This window comes from Varroa jacobsoni, unplaced genomic scaffold, assembly GCF_002532875.2.
Source record: "Varroa jacobsoni isolate VJ856 unplaced genomic scaffold, vjacob_1.0 scaffold_415, whole genome shotgun sequence".
In the NCBI taxonomy this organism is placed as follows: Eukaryota; Metazoa; Arthropoda; class Arachnida; order Mesostigmata; family Varroidae; genus Varroa; species Varroa jacobsoni.
In genome coordinates this window covers 75,991-103,728 of record NW_019213317.1, presented here as the reverse complement: position 1 = coordinate 103,728, position 27,738 = coordinate 75,991, and the positions used below count along the sequence as shown (strand labels likewise).

The window sequence follows — 27,738 nt, the reverse complement described above, 5'->3', positions numbered from 1 at the left end:
GCTGGGTGCAGGGGGCGGTGGTGGTGGAGGCCTAGGTGCCGGGGGTGGTGGTGGAGGTCTAGGCTCCGGAGGAGGTGGTGGAGGCCTAGGCGCCGGGGGAGGTGGCGGCTGATAGCTCGGCTGTGGCCTACTAGGGGGAATTGTTGGCACTGGCCTTGGTGCCGGGGGAGGTGGTGGAGGTCTAGGTTCCGGGGGAGGTGGTAGAGGCCTAGGTTCCGGGGGAGGTGGTAGAGGCCTAGGTTCCGGGGGAGGTGGTGGAGGCCTAGGTGCCGGGGGAGGCGGCGGAGGTACGGGCGCCGGGGGTAGTGGTGGAAGTGGTGTAGGTACCGGCGGAAGTGGCGGCTGATAGCTCGGTTGTGGTCCACTAGGGGGAATTGTTGGCACTGGTGCAGGAGGAGGGGGCGGTAGGCTCGGAGCTGGTGGAGGCGGCCTTGGTGCAGGAGGAGGGGGTGGTAGGCTCGGAACTTGTGCGGGCGGAATAGGTATTGGCACCGGTGGAGGGGGAGGTGGCCTTGGAGCAGGCGGAAGTGGTTGTGGTACAGTAGGAGGAACTGTTGGCACTGGTGTTGGTATCGGTGGAGGAGGAGGGGGTGGTCTGGGAGCTGGAGGCGGAACTGGCTGCGGTGCTGGCACAGGTGCCGGTGGAGGTGGTGGTGGTGGTGGCGCAGGGCTGGGCGCCGGCGCAGGAGAAGGTGGCGCTGGAGCTGGAGGAAGGGGTTGATAAATTGGTTTAGTAGGAGGTGCTGTTGGGCTTGGTACAAGGGGAGGCAGAGGTGGAGGTGCCGGCGAGGGTGCAGGTCTGGGTGCCGGCGGAGGCGCAGGTCTGGGAATCGGGGGAGGCGCAGGTCTTACAGAAGGAGTATAGTTATTAGGCCTTCTGGGTGGCACTGTTCGAGAAGGAGAAGGAGGGGGAGCAGGATAATGTACTGGCGCTGGTGAGTATGGCCTAGGTGGGGCAGGTGGAGGCTGGTAGCTAGGAATAGGTGGTATGAGTGGTGGTCGATAAAGCGGTGGCGGCGGAGAAGGTGGAGCTGGACGGAAAGCCGGCGGGGGAGGTTGATAATTGGGAATAGGACGATTTGGTGGCACAGTTGGACTCGGGTGCCGAAACGGCTGTGGAGCGGGCCTAAACGAAGGGCTGTAGTTGTTGGGCCGCTTTGGAGGAACGGTGGGGTAGGATGGCCTGTGAAAATAGTATTTCTGTATTAGTTTCTTAATAAACATGCGACGTGTTATACAAAAAAAATGCAATAAATGTGCTGTGTCACATTTAAAACGAATTTTCTTCAACCAAAAATAGTCTCCTTAGTGTGGGTTCACGATCTTCGCATACAGAGCTGTGTTCAGCGTATTGTAAAAACAGCGGCGAGTAGGCAACGACTTCACAACACGGACGCTTGAAAATCACAAGGGCTTGCAACTTACTTGGATGCATAGCACGAGTCGACATTACACAATTTAAAAATACAACAAACATTACGCTCTCGATATTCGACACAGGACAAAAGCTCTAGAAACACATACAACAAAAAAAAATTTAAACAGACCAGGCGGGTGCTTTACAAGATAATGGAATCAGATGCACTGTGCTGTAGAGAAACTTTTTTCTTTTCCATTACTTTTATCATCTTACTCAATCGTGTTGTCCTCAACCAAATCTGTCGACTCGCCGGTTGGTTCACTGAAAGGATGAATTTGTCATCTTCAGGATGAGGCAATTCGCACTTCCGGGATCTTCTCAAAAAAACTCAACGCTAAAATAATTTGCATAAAAAAGATTCTTAACACAATATGCCTTGTACATTTGATTGATACATTTTATAACGAACTGCAACTCTACTTTGATTCAATTTTAAGTTTGTTGAAATATCTAAACAGATAAAAAAAAATTAAGACTAAATAATGAATGTGTTTCTGAAACGAATGCATGTATAACCGAGCTTCGGTAATGCTTATTGTTTAGTTAGATTGCATTGCTATCAAAACAATATATATATATATATATATATATATGCGTTTATGCGCATACATACAAGCTTTCAATAAAAATCAAGTTTCAGAGTTATTTTTTTGCTTCAATCAGTGATGTTCCGGGTTTTAGGTACTATGAACTAATGTTCTGTATCGCCATTGGATATCCCAAATATGGCAAAACTATTTTTAAATATTCTTAATAAAATTCGCTTTATAGTAATGACTCGTATGCTTTTGTCTGGCATTTTTCTGTCATCGATCCACTTCTACATGGATCTTTGTATCGGTTGCCAATTTAGAACCAAATCAAAAACGGGAGAACGTACACGCACTATCTATTAATACACGCAGTAATCACACCTTTAGACACCAAACTAGATTGTATGTTATATATACATCTCTGTATATATAATATAATGTTTATAATGCTTGAGATTTGCTTTTACTGCCTGCAAGTACGGTTTATGTTTTCAATATTGCTTTCCATATGTTTAGCTATTCGTCGACGCGCCCCATCATCTCTCGCTTGAGACGTAAACCAAATCGGAGCCTCGAATGACCAATAAAATATTCATCTATCAGTAATCCATCGATCTATCCTTAATCCTTTCACCAAACTTTACGCAATTTCGTGCAAAATCTCTCCCTATCTCTATTTTAGAGATGCGAATCTCCGATTTACAGAGAGGTTTAAATCGAAACGGAAGTGAGAAATAAACCAATACGGTACAGGTTGCTTGCGAAGCAGTTTAGCAAACGTTTTAACGGGAAAACGGATCGTTTAATCCCGTTAATATGAGTGGCTAGTGACTGTCGAAGGGACGTTGCGGTAGCGGACAGTTTCGCAAGATGCAGCTAGCGTAGTTCAATCAGTCGCGCCACTTACACGATGTTCTGTCTATTAAGTTCATCCTCATTGCCTTTAGACGGCTTGTACCTTGAAGGGAAAAAGGTCTCCTCGCTGAAATACCAGTCCGCATTATCATATCTGTCATAAATGGGATCATGTTAAGTTCAAGGTAAAATGATGAGCAAAAACGACTTTGACGTTTCGCTAACATATGTGTGCATTTCGATTTCAAATTCGACATATCGATAAAGTTTCAAGACCTGTTGTACAGTCTGATATAACGCAAATGCATCTTGTTTGTCAAACTAAACAACAGATAAGGGATAAATAAACACAGACGCTCCGCGCTGTCTCCAGAGCACGCGACAATACACGCTATCGATAAACGCCTCCCACTGTTTACTTAACGACTGCGAATCGATTTACAATGATATGCTTACAATTGTAAAGCCTTATCATCGTTGCTACTCCTTTGTCTGCAGGATTAGGATACAAGCACTAATTGTTGCTTACTGTCAACGGTACCTACTTCATGGGCATAATATATGAAGTTTACAAATCAAACCAGCTCCGTGTAAGGAGGTGACGCGACAGGGTGTTTCGTTTGTTCTGACTCTGTCTTGCCCCTGCTAGATTCTATGAAGGGAATATATGGAAACACACGAACGAATATAAACGGAGAGTTGATCAATGTGTACTGTTCACCAGCGTTACGACCGGGGTTATTCGTAGCCAAAGGCCGTTTCGTCTATTCAAAGTATAAACCCCAACTAGTGCTGAGAAACTTTCGATTTTACTCTACTAAAGGCATCATCCCAATGCCCCTGCTATGCCAATTCAACCTAATGAAATGGACAGGGCATTTATTATAAATGGCATTTCGATATTGAAGTATCAAACTATAGGTGTTATTCATATAGACTCTAAGTGGATACTCTAATCTTTGCGCTTGAACTTCGAACTCAAAGTGTGTACCTGGGATCGTTGGCTGCGGCATATGGTACCGACTGTGAATCTTCCGAGTCGCGAATGTGGTTTCTCCACCAATCTACCCACCAATTTCCGGCATCGCGAGTACCCAATTTTGTGGCGCTGCGCTTCTGTAGATGATGCGCATGGGTAACGATTTCATTATATTGTTGAAGACCTATCGGGTCTATGCGAATCGGGTACAGTTGAAGTTCTGCTGAAGCGCTTTGGAGCGCATACGCTGCCAATACCGCCAGGAGCCATGACTGTAAAACATAAAAGGCATTCAGATTAACATGGCTGTTTTAGGTATTTCAGCGCTATCGTTAGACCTATAAGTTGAGCGTTGTTAAAAACTGTGAGTACATCGATTGTTTGCATTGTGTCATGTATTACGTTCAGTATCTATAATGAATAGTCAAAATATATTTTTCATTTCTAAAGTGACATGATTAGATCATAACTAAAGACAGAGTTTCACTCCAGAGTACTTAATTAAACCACCTACATTTGAACGGAGCAGTCATTTCCCAAAGTATTCATTGGATTAGTTTTCAGAGCAAATTTGAAAATTTCTCATTGCGAGTTCGTCGAACGATTGTTGGTAAGGTGGAGTAGTAGGAACCCTACTCTATATGTCTACGATACATCGGTTTACCGATATGATATACGCAAAAAGAGTGTTCCGGAACTCTTTTCTTATTCGTTTTCTTCTCAACGCTGACAAGGTTAAACAGGCCATCTAAGGTAGACGCTTAGTCAGAAATCACCTACTAGTACGAGAAGAGGGAAAAGTCGACAATAGTACACTAATTCCACCTGAGCTGGAGAGATCTGAGTTTCTAGCATTTATTGCTATGTTTTTCGGCCATTATAAAAGTGAAAACCATCTGTTTGCCAAGAGAACTAGTCACGGCAAATTGCATTTTCGCTCAGTTCCCACGCATTTCAGTCTCAACTGATATAACTGTAGCCGCTCGTGTTAGTTCTGACCGCAATCAAAGCAACGTTACTATAGCATCGCCCGCGGCTTTCAATGCAAATCTTGCAGGAACTTTGACTATGTTTTTAAATGAAAACGTACCCTTTTTCCTTATAGCTTTAATTTATCATAGATCGAACAATGCTCCACTATAAATCGTCCAAGTACTAACTGAATAAGGGTGTCGAGTTGTTACGCGCGATCATGCCTATATTAGGAATTACTTCAGTTGGTAACTAGATTTTTCTTCTTTGTGCACTCGTCGCTTTTGATGGTTTCTGTTTTTTGACGCTCCGGTTGTGCACGCCTTTCACGTGTGTCGCTGTCACAGAATTTGGTTATACTGGTATTAATGTACGATAGTTTTGGCCTTTGAGTGGGATCGGTAAAGAAATCATATGGATTTCATTTGTTTGAAGTAGGAAGCACTAGAGAAAATTTAAGCTTAGAGCAAAATGTTTCAATGCTTCAGAGTAAGGACTAAACACTTACTCGTCCAATATCAAAAAGTTAATATACAAATGTTTTTACGAAAAAAATCACGTCAACTTATTTCGGGTAGTATCTGATATAACGATTTAAAACTGCTCTTATTATAAGATTTTATTCTATTGATACATGGCCATTTTTTATCCAGCTGACGAATGTGTTGAAGGCTATAATCTTAGCTGTCGTTAAGGCTGGACCAATGTGCATATTTATCACTTTCATAGAAAAAAATTTTGTCTAAGATTCAGAAGGTTTAATTGAAGTACTTTTGGTAATCTCAGGGTAGCTGAAATAAATTAGGAACAATCTTTTGACATGGCAACAGATTCATGTTGACTGTACAAAGGATTTTTAAAGCTTCCTTCATTTTTCGGAAATAACCATTTCCTTAGTGCAGAGGTTTATCTGATTTCTCACCTTCCAGCCCCATCATCATCATCCGATATCTGCAATAATTAATGAAGTCCATAATTTGCTTTTCTCCTCCTTTTTGCCGAGCAACTCTCATCACGTATAGTGATTCTCATTTGGCTTGTCGGGGCCGTCTTCGTTGAATATGTGAACACAAGCATACAATGTATACATGTATCAGCAAGCGTATGTATACTTCACTACTATTTCGTTCGCAGGGCCAGGGGAAGGCAGACGTCAGAGGGCAAACGTCTTGACTATGGGAGCGACAGCGTTCACACGCCGACGTCTGTGCATCTGAGCCCCGCTATTTCCCTGTTCCACCGGCTCTTCTAATCGTTCAATTAGATTTAACTAACGGCAACATTCTCAACGTTGGATCGGTCTTTGTTTCGTAGGAAATCAAAGTGTTGCGAATCAAGCGCGTTGTCATTTCATAGATGCGCTTCTCCCCCTAAGACACGACATAGTAAGAGGAAAGGAAATATAGGGATCCCACGAGTGACCACAGGCCGACAGTACGAAATGACACTGCAAAAAATAGCAACAGATAACGATATCCATACATAATAACGACGGAGGAAGGGATTGCGAGGCGTCTCAAGGCAGCTAGAATACTTAATGTAATAATACTTTTAACGCTAATCAACAGAAGTTAGATAAAGTTGGATCACATTACGAATTAAAGTTTCGACTAGCATTAGAACTTCACAGCGATACTAATACCTATGCATACACTTTTTATCTATGAGACAACAGAACTCTCCTATCTTCACGCACCTTTTCTCAATGGATAAATTCAAAGCTTGCAATTATCAAACTCGAGCAGAGCTATTAAAAAAGATATATAAAAACCAGCTTTGCAATTAGCCCCTACATCCTTATGTATAAGTTGAACCGTTCCCTGCAAACTTCGGTGTAAGTGGAATAAGTTTCTCCTTTATTCATGCAGGTATAGTATTCTATTCTCAGAGTGCTGTTCTCGTCACCATCTGACTCTCTACTCTACTGATACTCTGAGAGGATGACACTAACCTTCAGAGGCCAGATCTTCATTTGACAGTTAGCAACAATTCATTTCTAGATATTATGCGCTGATAGAGTCACTCGTGTATACGTTGGCAGACTAAATAGAACCAAGAAAAGTTCATTCGTATAAAAGTACATCCGTACATTTCGTTCAATGTCTTTGTCAATGTCGATAAATCTTCAGTGTCGACAAATAATAATACCCTGGCTCCCAATACGATGATTTTTCTTGTCTAAATTGCCATTTGACAGTCATCCTTTTTTAGCGTATAATCAGTGGCTTCTATGACGATATTGTCAACGAGGTGTTCCTAGTTATGGATTGAGTTACGACTATATATAATGTATTGTTCTATTGGAACGGCGAAGCAAAGCAAAGCTTGAATCAAATTATCTTAGCCTTGGAATAAATAGAGTATACTTCATTGACAGCCATTTCCAGAAGGTCGAAGTGGTTGCACTTCTCCATCCATGTATATACGGTCGTTTACCTTACTAATCGCTCAGATTAGTAAGCCTAAATAATGCTGTTCCATAGTAAATCTGGAGCCCAATAAAATTTCGAATATTTCTGCATCGGGATAATTAATGCCACCAAATAGAAGTATGCAGAAACTGTATGATGCTCATTGCCGATTTAAATCGATCGAGTTGAATCGATCGTTCCGGTAGACTTCGCGATGTTCCATTAGGTCAATAACCTGTCTACGAGGCTATACAGAACATAATGTTATAACAATCGTCTTATTTAGAGCATTTTCTTAACGCAGTGCCGTGATTAAAAACTATAGCCTTACGCTTTCAATAATCATATAAGCGCCTCGTATCTGAACTCATCTATTTCGTAGCGCGTTGAACACGTCGCTTCTCGTCCGATCACCAAATAAATACACACAAAAAAAAAAAACGTCGGACCTGCTTCGCGGCCGCTAAATGCTAGTACAATCTACGAATTGCCGTCCTTTCAATGGCTACAACGCTTTCTATGATTATGATCATTGCAATCGAGTGAAAACGGTTTATAAGCGGCGTTCTATTTAGTCAGCCCCCGCCGCCCGATTAAGTCGCGTTAGTCGCGCCGAGAACAGGGTGAAGGTACGCATAATCGTAATGCGAGTTGCTAACAGCCCCCAGTGGAGACGACAATCACTCCTGTTCCATTCAGCGTTGAAGCTTCCATATATGCAGCCACTAAACAGCCTCTATCTTCGAACTAAGCCACGTGAAGCTTAGAGGATACACCTCTGGACCGATTAACCGCAAATGACCAGAGAAGTCTTCTATATTAAGCCTAGTCAAACGAATGCTGCCTCTTAGGTTTACTGTACCAGTTGTGTGAAGAAAAATACCATTCACTGTTATCGGGTCTAAATACGCGATCGTACATGTCTGAATATTCTGCAGGCTTCTTCATAATAAGCTACAACAAATCAACTATCTGGCACGCGAACTGACGACTATCGATCGTCGAACCTAATCGTTCCGTGTGTGTATCCGAATTCAGGTAGGCATGACTTATGGTAGCTTTGTACAGTTTAACTTTTTCTGAATATTGTACATAAGTAAACAAATATTACATTGAGGATTGCTATGCGCTAATCCGTTCTTCTTCTCTCGATATCAGAGGTGGTTGACCAGCAAAGGCGCCGCTTTTCAAAGCACTAAATGATGCTTATATATCCTCATCTGGGCAAGTACAGTGCCCAGATGCAAATTGGCTCTGGGCTTAGAAGACGTAAGGCAGCGACGCTAACAACGATTGTCACACGCGCTTGATGTCATTTACAGGCGAACTTGTGAAACATCGGATCCGGTAGCCGAGGGCCTCCTCGATATCAAGAAGAGAACTTCGTGTGTAGTGCCAGGCGGGCATGACGATAAGGGAAATTGTTATGCGTGATAGGACGGAGGGAGGGAGGAAGGGAGGGAAGGTGAGCAGGGTAAACAAAAGCAGGGGCAGTTCTTCGATTCTGGATTCCCTTTCATCTGACAGTGTCTATATTAGTGGCAGTGCTGTAGTGGCGGGCAGGTGGTAACGAAAATGGCAAAGGATAAGAGAAGACTGTACAACTGCCCTACCACCAGCACATCACTCTGATGATGATGCCGCCGTTATGGCCACTTAAGTGAACTAGACTAACAATGGATAGCAACAAAGTCTTTTAACAACGTTTCAATAGCGATACCGTTATGACAACTTAACAACTGCTGAAACCTGTCACTGCTGGGTGACCATTGAAGTTCTACGGACCATGCTATTAACGACAATACTGGTGATCGGCGGCTAGATCGCGAGAAAACAGTCGGGATCTTTGTCAGCTTTATTGTAGAAATGTAAGTAAAAGATGCTTTTATATACAAAGACACACCGCAAGAAAGCTGTTAAAATACAAAATCAAAGAGTGTATATCTACGTAACACGGTTTGTGGTAACATTGACCTTGATTATGGTTTGATTACGTGATCTGATGTAATTGAACTTAATCCGAGTTATTACCCGTGACAAACTGACAAACCGCTTTTCAGCCCTAAAAATTTATCGCGAATGCATAGCGTCTATAAAGCCCCCGACTGTGGTTAGCAGAAAGTACAGTATACATAATCGAAGTATCTTGGTTCGTTTTACTCACCTGCACCCTTCTACTGTGCAGGAAAGTAGTCCTGGATGTGACCCAGGATATATCTGTATTTGTCCAACCTCGACCCCCTGGATAATATTACATATGTTTAAGAGACCTGGTAACCGTACCTCTAAACAGCATCATAGACTTATATTTATTTATTCTATATTTTATTATTATTTTTTTGTTTATTAGACCGGACTCAGATTAAGGCAGAAGAACTGAAACAAAGCAAAATGTAGTTTTTTTTTTTTCGTCCCCTTGGTAATGCGCTTCAGTGGACATTCATAGATTTCAAAACCCCAAGCCACTTTGTAATTAAAAATGGGCGATAACTTCTGTCATCTATGTTAGCCTTTCCTTTGTTCATGCACTGTGTATCTACTAGACGGGCCCCTATTAGTTTCACGAACTTTACGTACTGCGCCCCTATCATTATAGGTCTCCCTTTTATATAAAGGTATATCTAAATCACAAACTGTAAATCTTCAGCATACTTCAGTTGAAACGGACAACTGGGTAAACAGATGGATGTTCGTCATGCCATTTCATAGGTTTGTTAAAGGAACCTCGGACAAGCTTCGCAAGACACACCTCAACTAGACCCCTAGTGAAGAGAGGCCCTTGGTGGTATATCAAAGAGATGATTTTCAGAACTCGTTTACCGAAGGTAAAAAGTCGAAAGTGATAAAAAAAAATTAGGCTTATTCTATAGAAGAACGAAATTTTCGTAATGCTAAGTTTCTCATAAATTTAATGTTGTTACTCGCGGCGTTATCGACTTTATTAACTAGGTTTCTCGTATTTTGCTACGGCCACGACGCCTCTAACGCGGTAGATAGATAGCACTTGGCATTCCTTAACAATGACCACCGCCGACTTTACTACCCATCACGAGACAAACGTATAAATGACTTTAAATGCTGCTTTGTTACAGGACGGTGGGTGGACTGCAAGGGTATATATATATACACGTAATAGTGTGTGCATGTGTATATGCCTCTGAGATTTGTCAGTCAGGCGCAACAACTCCTTTGGCGTCAAGTGCCGTCAGCGGATCAGTGGCACAGAATGAACGAATGAATGGCCTTGTCAAAATTACGAGCATATTCCTAACCTGAGATATATTAATAATTGCACATTATATGCCATTTATGAGACATCTTCTGGCGCTGCGAGCAGCAACGGCAGTACTACCAACGTTCAAAAATGGCCGAATATGACATGTTTGCCGCCGCGGCCGTAAGACAAAAGATAGCAGTTGTAGTTGCAACGACAGCTATAGAACAGATGATATGTAGCAGAGCTTCATAGAAATGTAGTCGTAGAGTAGGCCATTGCAACAACCGCAATGATAACAACAGCAGTCGTTGATATTTACTGTCACACAAAGTGTCCACGCAATGGCAGAAAAATATATGGCCGGCGATAACTGTGGTTATAGAATTAATTGAGCGCGCTGTTGAGTGGTCACCTTCAAATTGGAAATCTGCGTAATGGCTCGTTTGGTATTTGTAATAATAACGTTTTCGCAGGCCTCGGTTAGACGTAGGCGCTTCAGTATACGCTCATGATTATGCCGTTGGTGAGAGTTTGCAGATTCAAAAAACCAGTTGAAAATGTAAAACAGAGAGAAATTCTTAGGGGAGCAATTATTTTAGAGAGAGCAGACAATGCAAGTTGACCAACCGAACACGCGGTAGCGCCATTATATGTTGGGAAAACAAATATCGTACACTGACAAAGAACGAGCAGAAATAACAGAATTCTGAAGACAATAGACCACCTATGCGCAGTGCACACTAACAGATGTAGCAGGTGGCTGAGCTCAAAAGTAGATCGTTCCGCACAGGGAACATGCCGCATTGCATACGTTAGAGTTCAAAGAAATCTTTCATATTCCCGATTCAGGGTTCTGTCGTGGTCTGTCGGTTGTCACGACATTGGAGAAATAAAGTTGGCGAAGCGTAAGTTTACTTTTAGGCTTTCTCAAGTTCTAAGATATTTCAGAAATTTGAAACACGTTAGTTTACACCTGTTCATAGGTCGCTATTGATGGAACCAACTATCCTACCGAAGGGTGCTATTCATTTTTAGTAGACATAACCTGCATTTTTTTCAACTTTCGGAAGCCATCAAGGCGCTCATAGGTGTTTTAGGTATAATTTCTAGATGTTTTAATTAGGGGTTTAGATAAAACGTAGTGTATGTAAAAGAGTAGAGTAGAATGTCAAGCAGTCAGCTTCTACTGCCGCAGTCTAGCTGCTAACATGTTGCAATAACAAGATAGGTAATGTGTTAGAATCATATTTTTGTGTCCAGTCACACAAAAACAATCTCAATGTACTTCAGTGACATGCACTTCAGATGTTTTTTATTGTCGCCTTGATTGCATACGACCGCCTTCATCATAGGCAGAAGTGCAAGCCCTACTTATATGCGATTTTACTTATGTAAAACTGAGTACTTGTTTACCAGACGTAATGCTCATGCCGTGCCAGCATTACCAGTTTCCGTAGAGCAAAAGAAATTAGCATTGAATGACGAAACTTTCTGCGGTATTATCGAAGACCTTTTACGGATCAGTTAATATGGGCGGGTACAACGTGCGGGACTAAGCCGTACAGGCACCGGCACGAAAATAGACATTAATATATTTTTTTTTCTCTACTTCGTAGGTTTATCTGTCAAAAAATGAACAGTGGTGATCGTTGCCTCCGTGATCTCTCTTTCGCACATTTCGAATAGTTTACGTTGCCATTTGTCTGTTGCCAGATGAATATAGTTAACTTCTTGTGATTCATTGCGGTATCATGGTGTTTTTCGCTGGTGAGTGACGTATAACGTTGCAGCATCAAAGACAGCGTACGTAACCAGCAGATGGGACGAGCTTTTGATGCTTTAAGATAGTCATTTGACACGTTTAGGGCTAGATTTTGCCTTTTCTTGGTTTTGTTGTTGATGAGTAAAAGTAGGTGATCGAAGGTGTCAATGAATGAATGGAAATTAGACAGTACATATATGTAACAGTGGCGTGTGTGGGTATGTTGGCAAGAATGTGTAATAAATGAAAAATGACGTGTCAGAACACTGCCAGTAAAGTTACGCTAAGTTAGTGGCGATTATTGCGGCAACGGGAGCGATAGCTACCGACGAGTCAAACGAACAAACCGAGGGGGCCGAAAATGGTGGGGGCCTGAGGTCAAAGGTCGAGCGCCAACGGCGCTGGTATCGGCGAGGTCAAATATCCTAGCGAAACAAACAGACAGACCAAGAACAAAATACAATGCGACAACGCTGGAACAACGCGGTTCAATTCGTGTCGAAGCACATCGCGCGCGCGCGCACACACACACACACACACACACAAACGCAAATATAGATACGGGTACGGCGGACGCAAACACAGTCTGGGTCTGGTTGCCGGTGGCCACGTCGACGAGAATCGACCAAAGGGCAGAGACGAAAAGATGAGAATCACATGCGAGATTTTCGGACATGGAGACAAGACTCATAATACGCCGAGACATAAAGACACGCGATGGCATACGACGCCGTAGTTTCATAAAAGTACCACAACAAATGATAGATAGTGCCGTTACAAACAAGTTTGTTCCAGGCACAGCACAGTCCACATTGAAACGTCTCACGATGCCCATAGAAATAGCGTGATGACAGCGACGATAAACACTGAAAGACGCCTGAGTCGTCTTCTTCCCTTCCACTTTTATAGCTTTAAAAGCTAGCATCGTGACGACATCTCCCATTGCCATGGTTAACATGATAGCTCCTATGATCATTGCTGATCATTTTTTTAGTTTTCGGACGGCGTAAAATTCACCTTAGCTAATTCCTCTCTTCCACCCACATCAAAAGTCTCTTTTCGTCAATACCCCTTTCTCGAATTCCTTTTGTTACTGTATTCGACATTCTAAGACATTGTTCCTGGTCAAGGCAAGACAAACCTTTCTATCCATTCATTAAATCCTTCTACGTTCCGATTAATGACGATTGTTGACGCTCATGTCAAACGGTTGCTTATTCGGCCACTGCCTTTACAGGACTAATGATTGCGTGAGTTACAACCGCAAAGGTCTGCGTGATCCGTTAGGGACGACTGGCGCACTTTGGCAGGCCTCCAGTGAAAAACAAGCACGTTTCATGTTCACGATGTTCTCCGTTGAAGGATGCAAGATAAAAAAAAAAACAAAACTCGCACAGGTTGATCGATGCGGAGCGTTAACGTAGTTGTCGTAGTTGTAAATTTGTTTGACACAACTATTGGCCAACTGTAAAAAAACGTGTTTCATTCTACAAGATACGCATACTTTAGACATTTAATTTGTATATGTTTTACTTATTGCATGACAATATTATATTAAATTTTATATCGTTCTTTCTTTAAATACATTTATCTGTGACAAGAGAAGCTACTATTATAAATGCTACGGGTTCCGCTGACAGCAGGTGTGTTGCTATAGTTAAGTGATCCTTTCCTCCTGCCTTGTGCAAGCCAAAATGAAATGTACAGAGCGTTATATCGCTACAGGAACTGTTGGAAGAAAGCGAAGCTTGATGTTGCTAACTTTTTTTTTAACATAACTGAAGTGACCTATCCGCCATTGGAGATTCGTGTGCCAAACCGCAGGCTCATGTGACCCATAACTACTGTCATTTGCCTGACACGTCTAAACAATGCAGGATAGAAACCCAAAATCGCTTTTGTTTGATATTCTTGTAATTAAACTTCACGGTGAGGTAAACTACGGATTAAACATGAACGTTTTCATCTGTTTTGCTTCGTTACTGTAGTGAACATCACAGATGATACAATCGTGGGCTGTCCTACGAAGGACTTAACGTGTTGTTCCTATAATTCGTTTGCAGAACTCCTCACTAGTTCAAGCTTGAAACGAAATAGCGGAAGTTATGCGAGTACGATTTTGAAGACAAGTCGTACACCTCTGAATTTACGCTACATCGTGTACCAAGAGATGCAGGAAAGTGACATCGGATTTTCAATAAGTCTTCAGATGCTAAAGCGCCTTTATGCCACTTCCCTAGCTATCTGCAGTATTAGATCTCAGAGCGGCACTACTTAGCACATCTCTTTCTGTTGTTTTTCTTCGTAGACCAAATATGCAGAACCCGTGAAGTCATATTCACGAGGCGTCCAAAACGTACCCTCGCAATGGTGATCTTAGGTAGACCAGTAGACACAGACAGATAGTATATACAGGGATAGACAAGAGAATGCTATGAATGAAGACGAGCCAGTATACTCTATCAAATCTCATGAAAGCATCCAACCAAGCCTGAAAGCCTTTAATGACGGCCAAGATGCGGTGAGTTTTACGAAACTACGCAGTGTTCCCTATGGAACTTCAAAGAAATTGAAAGCCGTTAGGAGCTGTTGTTGAACTGGAAGTTACTCGACCGTACGGCTTGGTTGTCATAGTACATGTGTTTTTTTCTCTGCCCGTTGCCATCCGCTACCAATTACCACAATATCGCTCTATTGTTCTGCCAATTTTCAGCGTCTGTGAAATGATCAATTGGCTATTAGACTGTGGCCATCTTTTGCGGCGCTGGCATTTTACTCAGATGGCGGTATTACACAGTGGTTGTGAGAAAAGGACTTACTGCTGCTCGTTTACTGACCCGAAGATTTGGTCACAGAACCTATCGGATTCGAGATATAACGATTTCGTCACTGCTATATCCAAATGTTTCTAGCAGTATTTGAACTCGGTCCAATTATAACCAGTGGCAAATTGTTACTCAGTCAATGTTACTACTATAATAAATACCTAGCTGAGAAATAAAATATTTTAGACATCAAATATCACTTTATTGTAACTAGTTAAATAGGTAACTGCACAGAATATCTGCATAGCTCACTGCATAAATCACACTGGTCGCGTGATCCTTTTGACTAATTCTTCTTCTTCCTCCTCTTCTTCTGACGGCAGACCCTCCCCCCTATCGTTGACATCAACGATCGTTGGTATCAAGGGAATACTCTTTTTCTACCTAGAGAAATACATCCATGCCATTCGTTCCTCCTTTTCCATAATGCACTTCGCGCTTACGCTCATATACCTCCGCTTTACGTAAATGCTTGTTTACGACTACACTTTTCGGCTTAAAATGGCCCCGCTTTCTGCGGCTGAGAAGCATAATCCGTAACAAATACAATTAATCTCATACGAATTGTGGCATAAGGACTGTACTTAGAAACAGGTTTCGATTGGGTAGGCTTCGACTGGAACTTGAACACGATCACGTAAATAGATGCTCATATCCAATAATTTGACGCAGAATATCTTCTATATAAAATATATTGAAAAAGATAGAACAGTACCCATACTGGACCTAAACTTTAGTAATTTCAACTCATTGCTTTTTTTCCAAATCAAAGGTATTCACGCGAGAACTAAGCGAAAATGCACAAAAGTTTATTATATTGCACTGAACGTGATTGTATCATTCGAGAGAGTATTGAACTTTGCTGAAACGGTAGAACCCATACGGCAGCCTAACATAAGTGCATCTTCATTCTTCCTTTTGCCAACTTCTTGTTTGTCATACCGCTTATTGCATTATAGCTTTGCAACGTGATAATTATAATAATTTCGAAAATCATTGTTCTCTACGGATCTTTGCATCGTCTTCAACTGCGAACGTAATCGAGCAATAGGGCTTTTTTTCGTAGCTTCACATACTACGGTCTGTATGTTCCTTTACAGATAAGTTCGCTTTTTAAAAATGCATCGAATAGGAGCTCTCACAGTTGAAAAGCTACACAATGAGTCCCTAAACTGTTCTAAGTAGTGAAATCCGCTGTTGTTTTCGTTGCTCGTACAGTCCACGCGCTTTAGCGGATCAGATTGCATTCAAACTGGATTCAATGAAGTAACAAATCGCTTGCGGACTGACCGTCTGCTAGCCCGCCGTTCTTCGGCTGAGGCAATCGATTTTGAATCGCTTTTGTCTAGACCAGAGTAGCCTCATAACTTTCATTTTAGAGGTTATTGCGACAAGTAGATGTGTCATTAGGTTTTTCGTAGAATTTTTTCATCATAGAATATGTCGAATCGACACCTCATTTATCAATTTTTTTTCGATTTATCTATTTTGATCTAAGTTTGATTTCACTTATATCCCTCAGCTTACCGGCGCCTATGTTCTTTGAAGCGGCTTGTTCCGCAAGGTTTAGTGCCGCCATGTTCAGGAGACAAGAAAGGAGGGGGGGGGGGGAGATCCTATTTTTTAGCTGCTCGTAGGCAAAACGTTAATTTGTTCAAACACACTGCGTTTACTTGATTTTGGAATAGAAATCGCAAACGAACGCAACCAAGAATAGCCTTCAGATATGAACAACTGACGTCCGGTGAGCTGAATCGCCAACACTTAAGGGGTGAGACCGGTGACCCAGGTCAATATGCGATATTTAGGTCAAATTAGTTTTTAATTTTTTTTTTTTTGCTACTGTACAATCTGCTGTCTCTTAACTGTTTCCGTTGGCTATGTAACGCGGAAAACTTTTGAACAGCCTCGCATAGAAAAAAAGGATTACTTAGTGCTAATACATTCAACAATAGTTAACATTTACCATCTTATGCAACTTATACTTCTACAACAGGCACTCGGCAGTAACAACAATGTAGTAGATCTTAAAGCCGGGCAAGTCTTCAAGAAATACGTTTATACGTATTGAGTTGAAGTATATAATTATATAAAAAAAATATATAAAATTGGATCGTTCAGCGAGATGCATTAAATATCTGCTTACTTTTTCTCATAATCCTTCACTTTATCTTCTACGTTTTTTTGCATACAGATAGAAAATAACGCATGTTGCGTGTGTTCTTCGTTTTAGTCTATGGCAGTCGAAGCAGGTCCTCCTATATAAAGAAAAAGGCGAGCCTCGGAGTAGACTTACGCCCATTAATAGAATCCAGTTAGTACGTTACGTCGAAGACCAGTCTACCCTATTAGTCCAAACACTTGATGATCTTAGAACATATTGAAGAAGATTCATGTCGGCGACCAGAGAGGTCTGCAAATTATTTTCCTTAGGCATGGAAATCGCGGACACCGTCTCGATGTTTTGTAGGCTAGAGGCGTAGCTGACGCAGGTAGTTTTTCATGCAATCTTTCGTCTCTAATCCTAATCGAGATATATTAAACGTTGGCATTGGTCAACTGAAGATTACTTTTCGCCGAGCGTGTACATTCTACAATAGTTATGATACTCTACAATAGGTTGACGAAAAAATATTGCGACATTTCTAGGAAATTCAACAGCTATAATTTACCAGTTATAAAAAGATCCTTACCTAGTCCCTACATAGAATCTTTTTTTGGGTATTAGTTCCTCACTGAAAGAAGAGGTAGCCTCTAGCTTCCTGTGAACTAGAACTGAACATTGGCTTAGTTGAATCATCGGTATTTGAATCAAAAGTAAAGTTCGTCTTTTCTAGAAGATTATGAATTTAGTGATTTTATTGAGCTCATTATTTCTATCCGCAGTTAAAACGCTATTGGCATTATCTGTTTGCGCCTATTACTTTAAATCTAATTAGACATAACGTGAGGGTATTTTCGTCAATGGCGTACGGTGACTATTGAATACGATAGATTTCATAGTCTGTTATGCCATATTTCGAGATTCACGGTCAATACTGCCATTAGGAACGACTTTTCAGACTTCCATAGTCTATGTGTTCCTTGCTGTCGTCTAGTTTTCATCGTTCTGTTGATGTGTAATAACTCGAAGAAACCACCCATTGAAACTTATTGTTTACTTCAGATTGTTGGAATGAGGCTACTTTATCTTCACACGTGTATTATGAGGGTGCTATTATTGGACGTTCGGTCTGCCGCCATTGTCAAGTGACAGCTGAATGTGTATTATTTTTTCGATGTCTCCATAAAAATTATTAATGGTGAAATCAAGCTTTTTATCTTCGTTTAGAATGAATGATGCAGAAGATCGTATGTACGGAAGATCTGCTCGAATTGCGATCTTGCTGGTAGCGTCTTGCTGGTAGTCAGTTGGCTGCGATAGCAGAACTAGAAATTTGTACCTTGTCGTGGTAAGATACCGCTACTTAAGCCTATCATGTGCTGAAATGAAATAAGCCCCTAACATTAGTAGATGTCATCGTACAGGTATCAACTTTATGTCTAAGTAATGGTTTGACCTTTTTTCAGCGGAAGATCATCCCATAGATACGAGCAGCCTCCATTGAAGAAGTCAGATTACTGCCACCTCTTACAACGATGAATTGGTATCGTCATTGTTGAACGTTGTTTTTATTTTGACGATAATTTTATGACTATGAGGCAGGCAACAGTTAAAAAATGCCGTAAACGTTAGAGTAAAATGTCCCAAGCTTAGTAGAATGCTAAACCTAACTCACGATGGCGTCCCGCTATATAAAGATTTGACTGATAGTGTCAAGCGAAGGAAGAGACCGTTTCGACAAATTTTTCAACGACATGTGCGCAGTGGTAACAGTTAATAGAAGTTACTCAGTTACTTTTCTTTTTAGGTGCAATGTTTGCGCTATGACTCGCAAAGTAGAAGGCATTATATAAAAACTGTATTCATACTCAGCTGTTAAGATGAATAACTATACTATAATGGATACCGTAATGCATGTGAACTTCCCCTGCCACTAACGTTAAGATAGTGCCATTGATTTTTTCGCTGGTCTTTGCGTCCTTATTATAGGAGCACTGAGAGTTGTATACGTGCGTTCCGCATACGAACGAGCTTGAAGCACGATATATAATACTTCTTGTATATTATATATCAAGCTCTGAAAGGTCAGTGTCAGTCAAAAAAAATGCTAATTTTAAAGCAAGCAGAAAAGTCGAAAATGGGTAAGTTTTAGAACTTGATGTGCAAATCAACCTCCTAAAAATTGTGATTTCAGCCATGATGTTGAATAGCAAATTATTGGTCTGTAACTACTTATTATTATTATTACTATTATTATCGCAATGCGGTCTAACCTTACCAATTCTGCCAGCACGTTGAACTTCGCAAGCACGCACATAAAAATATACGCGTTATGTATACGTGTATGTTAGGGTATATTTTGAATCTACTTTTAAATAGTAATATACACAAAATCTAGAACCTTTTTTGCTGTTATGATCATCCCTAGAGTTAGCCGACGCGTAATAAAGATTGTATAGTATCTACCTAAGTATTATTATCATTATCTTAGCTTATCGAGCCATTGTGCAGATAAGGTTATGAACTGGCGTTATGATTGCTCTCTAGCAAATGTCTAAGTTGTTCCAAGCAACTTATTCGTCGTGAGACGATGTGCCGAAAATAAAAAAGGTGAAAAATCGTCCAACTATACGATTTCGGTAAGATAACTCATTTGTTACAATGACCACACATATTCTTTTGGCTTGTAGCTGATTTTCCCGCCTCACGTACCTTCGAAATGGGAAAAATTCAAAGATCACCTTCTACTTATTTTCATATGTCGGTCCTGGTGTGGATGATAACAAACGACAAAGTAATGGTCATGGAATTTCCAATGGCCACGACGTCTGTCACAATTTCATACCAACCAGTCCCGTTTGCTGCATTTAGTCAATGTGTGGTCGGCAGTGTCGTCGTCACTAAGTCAGCACGGCCTCACAAGTCCTTTATTGTCGAAACAGATGGGTAGAATGCCTTGGCTTTGACTTTGGCTCGAAGCTGAATGACAGACAATGTTGAACGGTACGCTGTCGAGTCAAGCACCGCACCCCTTCGTTAAACCCGGAACGTAAAAGGGTATGAGGATGCTGTGGGAAGTAGTAGTTACTACGCCTACTTCAAGCAGACAGAGCGACACAGGGACGAATCATTGGCTCCTCAGCAACTTCAGATACAGCCTACTATAATATAGCTCCGTGTAACGATAGACCCGCATTGTTCTTTGCAGGCGCGATTGTATTTGCCAGTTTAGTCCAATTGTTGACGTCCGGCTCAATGTGTACGTATATATATATATATGACTTTATCATAAACATGTAGCTCTTCCTGTCTCTATGGTAAACGACGACACAGTAACATGACTAAGTCCGAATTGTTTCGCATTGCGGAGTCGTCTGCAGCGTATGCTCACCATCGTATTGCTATCGTGCAAGAGAAACACACGGAAGTGCTGCCACCGCTGCAGGTGACGGACAGCTGACGGCTATTGATACGCATCGTCCGCTCGAATTAGTACCACACATTACGTTAAACCACTGAGTGCTCCTTTTCTTTTTTCGCGGAGGACAGAAATGTATATTGCCTGTTCGTATTCGGGGTATTGATCCATAGTTGGAGATAGCAAGAAGGTTGCTATTTAGAAAAACTGGCCGGCGGGCAAGTGAAGTATGAACGACTCACATAAGTTAATTTTTATCGCTCGCAGGTTACATAATGCGAGGTGTGTTTGCCTTTCGTCGATGTTTACATTCCTTAACGTAAGATATAAGTATTTCCCAATTCCGGCCTATTTCAACTCATCACTGTGAACAATAAGCCATTATTGGTCCTATTTAAATACAATATATGAAATGACGTGTCACAACATTCGCTCAACGTGCGTGTCGGCCCCATAATTGTATAAGCCTAACAGCAACATTATACGTATAGCATGAATGGTAATAACCATGGGGTAGGTAAAAGTCAATGACGCGAAATAATGGCGCATTCATGGTTCTTTTTAAGAGTAGACAACGAAGCAAAATGGCTAGCACGAATAATCACGAACAACAATTAATTGTAATGATGATGAAGGGTGACATTATGGCAAGCATTGTCCAGTCTGGCGCCAATTAATGCTAATATATTCTCTGTAATATACTTAAAAGTTAAGCATTTGTCTAACTTATTACTACTGCTGCGGTATTCGCCGCCGTTGTTATAGTCATCATAGGGCATGACTACGCAAAACGTACGCTTTTTTAGCTGATTCACCACTGCTTCTCTATTTGCCCATCCAAAGCAAGTAAAATAATAACAATATCGCATCGTGCCTAGCGCATCGACTTCGTTCGAGCGCAACTTTTGTTGGTATATTTTGAAGGTCGTCCAGGTCCGCAAGGTCACACAAGGCCACTGTCGGTACGAGTTTCTGTCTCTGCCATCAGGAAGGGGCTTTGCTGATGAACTGTAGAGACTAAGCGGCCAATTGTTCGCAGACCTCAATACCTACTGCCTGCCAACGAATAGCGGTTAGCAGACGTACGTGCAACGGCAATATTATAAACAGGATCATGCCACCACGTTCTTCGCGCTCTTCTCACCAGCAGTGCAGTCGCGCGGCAGTGTATAGCGTCAACGTTTATCGATTAGTTGTATATATTTAAAAAACTCCCTGAATGTCATGAACCGCTACATATCACATAAACCATTTCGCAATCATTAACGAGCTCCTGATCCGGCTATGGGATTAACAAGTTCGCCCTGCAAAGGAGTGCTTTTTATCGCATATTAGACCAGAATTACTATCAAAGATGTCGCTTCTTGCTTGTGAGTAGCCGATAATGGGATTACCCACATTCAATCCAGCTTATCGAAATGCGGCGCCAGTGATAAGGCCCGTACCGTCGCCGAATACTGGCGGAAGAAATCTGCTCTATTCAACACATACTTAGCGGGCTGATCCTTCAAACTTTGACTTTGAAGGATGAATATTGTTAGTGCTATTTGTACAACGGAAAACAGATAACAGATGCCCTTAGAAAATCAACCATAACGATTCCAATACCGAATGGCCCACTTCTACAATATCACTCCTTTTTTATTTTTGTTTTTTCGCCGTCTATACAGCACGCGTCTCCAGACACTTTTCAGGCATCTGGAAACCGTGCAATCGCAATAGTCTTCACGATTCCATGCAGAATGTTGCTATCCTAGTTGACCCTCAAGGATGAAACTTCGACTGGTCTAAAAAAAGATAGTAATCCGTATTGAAATTACGTGCGCGGTATTTGCTAAATTGTACCCGCCTTTTTTTCTCAGTGATAACAGTGGCCGTTACCGTTACGCAGTCCAAGGGCTGTAAAGTACTGCATTTTGATTTTCGCGCTCGTCGTTAGAAACCCATTACTTTATAGCTTATGGCACTTCTTATAGAAATACATTTAGCTATCAGTTAATATACGGTTTTAGTTACCTTAATTTAGCAGAAAACAAAGTTTTTACCTTTGCGTACGGCCGTCCGTTATCTGAATACGATAACAGGAAACTCTTCTTTCATTGATTAGGAAACATTAGAATTTAAAGATGCTTGAAGCAAAAACAGCATAATGTTACCTGTTATTGCCGAAGGTACCGCTTCCCGCCACCTGTCGACTAAAGAATGGTTCGCAAATGAAGCCTTTACCATAGTCACCAGGGACTGCAAAATTTTTCGAGCATATTTTTAGCTGGCACGTGTACTATAAAAGCGTTTAGCGTAGCTTCAAGGCAATAGGGTTGGCTTTAAGACTTATACTCCTTTGCAGATCATGTGTGTCCTGTAGCGGGCGGGATGTTGGCTTGGCTACCAACATGCTTTAATTTGATGAATGCTACCATCCCATACAGGGCTCTCTTTTCAACCAGGATCTATAAATATTGTCATTTGCGAATGTTTATTTAATATCTATCTGCCGCCATCTTTTTAGCTCATGATTGCTTTTTGAGGCAATGGGCAATAATTTAACTGAATCAAACCTACTTTGATTAGCACTTTTATGATGCTATTGTGATGCGTACAATCGAAGCACAGGTCGTGCACTGACAAACGTTCATTTGCCCAGGAACGTTTACGACTGAAGAAGCTTACAGTATCTATAAAATGGCTGGAATAAGCGAGACAAATCGATAACAGCCAATAGGTTGTCATGCCCTTGCCTTCTCTGCCCACAAGAGGTATTTCGCACAGTGGTAGAGAAGTTTATTCATGCCGTTGCTGAATTAACAATTATAGATTGTATGCATAGAGGAAGTTCAGGTGGGCTTTATCAGCTGTCAACGTATATGTTAGGTATGGCTAGATTTTGACTTTTTTTTTTTTTACAGCGTCCATTATAATATTGGACGTCTTCATAACTATCGGTACAAGCTCTTGAGTAGAATAGGGAACAAGCTTATTAGCTTTTCGGAAATAGATTTGGTCTGTTCTCTAGGTATTACCACTAATAAACGAGTATGATTTAACCCATTGTCATTGCCTGCAAGAAATCATTAGAAAGCTGACTGAAATCAACGGGTCTGAGTCGGCGACCTCTTCGAGAACATTTTTCTTTGAGAAGCAAATCAATTTAGCTCAGACATCAGAATCATGAACAACGCAGCTTGTACATTGGCAGGTCTCCTACGTACAGACCTTTCCAAAGCGTGCTCATCGCCAATGCAGGCCTATGGGACCGTGTGGGTAAATGACATTGATAACGACATCATCAATAAACACAACAACAACAACTATTATCACGCTGACTGTATGTAAGTTCTTTCATTGCTTCCAGTGCCGTTGCCGCTTCTGCAGCTGTTCTTGAAAGAATAATCACACTCCTAAACGCCACTGAAGCTGCGCAACGTCGAGACCGTTGCTGACGCTGTGAAAAGAAGGTTATACTAACCACAGCAACACAGCGGCGTTGCTTTAGAAAGATGCTACAAGCGGACGGTGGCGGTGGCCAGCGGTGACTGAAGTGGTGGGGTTGGTCCAGCGACTGGGCAGAAATTGCAGAAGCGCCACGCAAGAATTTGCCTACTGGAGCAATGATGATTCGAAAAACGTCCCGCAGGAGCGTTGTTGCCTTTGCCCTATACGTTGCCGTTATTGCTGCTACTGGGAATTGCAACAGGGAGAAAAACGGCCCCCTTTTGTTGGATATCCAAAGACGAGGAGGAAGTCAATTCAGCAGGTTGCCTTCATGCAGAGCGTTGATCGCCAAACGGCGTTTTGCTGGCTTCGGGAACGCGTCATGCGTGGAGGACAATCATAGCGTTGCTGTTACAGCCATCGTCGCTACGGTGTTAGTGCTTTTACCTTGAGCAGTGGGATAGAGTGAAGAGGACGGGAGAAGAAGAGGGCACGGAAAAATATCAACAAAAAACAAACATCGCTATGTAATAGCTTCTATTACTGCGCTGATTTGGAGAATAAAGCTAGCAGTAGCAAACGACAATGAGAGGAGCTGCCATTGACCATACAGGGGTGGCAGGTAGGGATGTATTTCAAAGACAAACACTTGTCGCATATATGAGACCAATAGTAGCCGTAGCAGAAGAGAGTACACTACTGTGCTCTTAAAAGATATAATAATGAAAAAAATATTGTAAGCGTTTTATGATATAACAATGCTTGACACGTTTTCTTAGTAAACCCACAGATGACACACATGAATTGCAGAAACATGTGCATTGCAACGTTACGTCGGCATACAGCGACACATTAAGGTGAGGATACAAGTAAAAAGCAAGGAAGATGTATGTGAACTAATTTGGCGTTCTGTATTCTTTATGATACCGCCTATCATTTCTTGTTTTAGCGGCTTTCCTAGAGACTTACTGCATACGGTTTATTTTACTAAAGTTTATCATACCCTGCCCAGGACGTCAGTGTCCTGGCTTAAGTTCCTGTTTTCTGTTGAAGCTATCCAGTGTGTTTACGACGAAGTTCAGCAGCGCCAAGGTCTATTGAAAAAGTCATAATTGTTGTCTGTAATCGAGGCAGTTTTTGTAGACACATCGTCTTGAGCATAGTATATTCTTGTCAACACATGCCTCCAATGGTTGCTGACGTTTTAGCGGTATAAATTTTTACTCGTTTAGAGGTATATACGCATACAGATACGAAACACTGCAAGGCTACAGGGGCTGGAATTAATATGTTTGTTTATGTATGCCTTCCTTGCAGATCCCCTTAAAGCATGGGATTATCGAAATGGGATCAGTGTGCTATTGACAATTGACCTAATGAATGGCCCAACAATCGTGGACGATAGCAGAATCACAAAGATTACTTCTTCGCTTCATGGAAAGATGTCTATTGCAATTGATGCCACGACATCAGACCGACTGGACGTGACAGAACAGCCTCGGATTAAATACTTTTATAATGGGGTGGGTAAACTGAGCGTGCCGACAACGTATGCATTTAGCTTTGTGGTTATAGCTACTGTTCTAGCTAATGCTGTGTTATTAAAGCTTTGTCTTGTGTTATTATCTCGGAGAGGGCGAATGCGTTCTGGTGTCAAGGTAAAGGAGCTGAAGACGATTTTAGGAAGGCGTGCAGCAGACAATCGAATTGTAAAAGCAGTAAAGTGAATTGTGTTCGCTTTTGTTTGTCAACGTACACACAATATATATATATATATACTACGTGTATATGCTTCTTAATTATTTAGCTTGAAAATGGGCTGACCAGCGGTCATAACGACGGTAGACAGCTAACTGACGGGTCTGCTCTATGTTCTGTCTGCCATTGGTTGATTCATTTATCTTAAGGATCAACATTTGCCAACGATATTTCTATTTTTTAGGCCTCTCTTGAGCCCTTTCGCTTTCTCATGTTGATGTATGCTTCCCGGAGATATACACAGAATCTAACTGACAAAAGCTCAGCGGCTAAAGCTATAAAGGACAGCATTCGCAAAAATGAATGAGATATGTTCACTGAGTCCCTCGTCTTAGCGCAGACCAAAACAAACTCGATAACATGTTTTCTACATCATCAGAAACAGCACTGGGTTAACATCCAATAGCGCCGATTGTCGCATTGGAAGGTTGGAAAAACAATCAGAGCAAATAGAGTAATACGACAGCGCAAATTAGAGAACGCATCGTCTGTCTGATCGTTCTGTGTTCGTAAACATGCCGAAATACGCCCGACTATTAAATCAGGCAGAAATCGCTAGCGCCAGCGTAACGTTCAGAGCTAAATAGCATGTAAATTAATATATTTCTATATGACATCAAAGTCTCTAAAAGTTGTTCAGTTGTCACCGGACTCACATGATTTGCTAATCTTGGTCAGTATGCGAAGATATATATATATATATACTAAAAGTCCCTGCGCCTACCTCCAAAAAGATGACTGTCTTATATGGCTTATAGGTGTTCCTATGTTACTGTGTGTAATATATCATTGTATGAAATCGTAGGTATAGTATTTCTTCCAGCACAATTTGTTGTGAAGTGACAAATAATAAGTCGTGGAACGGAAAAACGAAACATAAGTCTTTAAGGTATGTAAATGATATATATGGCCCCTTTTAAGTTCTCCTTTTAAATTATTAAGTTGAATTTATGAAGTGCGTTCATCAAATAAACACCGCTAACCTCTATAGTAAATGGCCACCAACGCATGCGCTTATGTATCTCAATAGGAAAATTACATTTTGTAACTACCTTAAAGTATGCGAGAATCCGATAGTAGGTTCAAAGATTTGTGTCAAATGCTCAAACACACTGTATTTATTTGGGGCGCGTATGTTGAGACGCATACGAACACGTTGCAAAAAATATCTATCGTATGTGTTGTAAATAGGACATAAATTCCTTTGAGAACACATAATACACATGACCCGTTGTTCTCAGGACATCTGTCAAGGACCAAATTTCTATTACACAGGTTGAGTGAACATGCACAAACGGTCCTTGTAAGAGAAAGAAGAATAAAAAGGCGTATTACCATCCTTCTAGACATGGATTGATGACATCATTATGTGACTGAATGAAAATTGAGTGAAGGTGAATAGTGTACTCACGGGTCTCATGGCGACTGCGGTAGGCAGACAGGCTGTGATTGTGATGCTAATATCGCGGACCAACTGTGCGAACAGTCTTGTAGTAATCCACGCCTGATTATGATCCTCGAAGCAGTAACTATAATCCTTGTAATTCTTAATGCTGCACAGTTCGCTCTTTACTCTTCACTGGGGTCGCTCAGCTCGTTGTCGCAACAACCGATATTTTTGCTCAGTCACAACATATCAACCATCAATTTTTAAAAATATTCCAGGGGGAGTTGTAGATTAGGGTTGCTCCCCGCAACTACTGCTGCCGGGGGACCGGTCCTCAGGTGTCCGATAAAGGACACCCAAGTGGCACGCACACAAGCACCTGGTTATTTAGCCCACTCAAACTGGGCTAGTGAGTAAAGGAATTTTGTTCGGGCGTCCAAATCGCGTGGCCCGACGGCTCGCGGACTACCGGGGCTTTTTGTACGCCCCGTTTTATAGAGGAGAAACGTGGGGTTACGGTTATACCAGCAAGGGTGGTAGGATGCATCCGGCGAGACGTACCATCACGCAAGTGACCGGTAGCAAGGGGTGGTAAGGGCAAATGTAACGGAGCGAGCGCAGGTGGAAGAAGAGGAAATATAGACTGATGGTTATGGGGGGGGGGG

General features: G+C 41.7%; 1 protein-coding gene and 1 long non-coding RNA gene across 2 annotated transcripts; one reads left to right on the top strand and one right to left on the bottom strand.

Annotated features, from left to right (window-relative positions):
• Positions 1 to 3: 3 nt before the first annotated feature.
• Positions 4 to 27,523, bottom strand: LOC111260245 (uncharacterized; the record flags this gene model as incomplete). Its single annotated transcript, XM_022832842.2, has 3 exons — positions 27,098 to 27,523; positions 3,800 to 4,059; positions 4 to 1,183 (listed from the first exon to the last, which is right to left on the bottom strand). Coding segments are annotated over exons 1-3 (1,449 nt in total), but the record flags the coding sequence as incomplete, so codon positions are not given.
• Positions 23,079 to 25,709, top strand: LOC111260248 (uncharacterized). Its single transcript, XR_015310955.1, has 2 exons — positions 23,079 to 24,785; positions 25,246 to 25,709. It is a non-coding gene; the product is annotated as an uncharacterized LOC111260248 (long non-coding RNA).
• Positions 27,524 to 27,738: the final 215 nt, after the last annotated feature.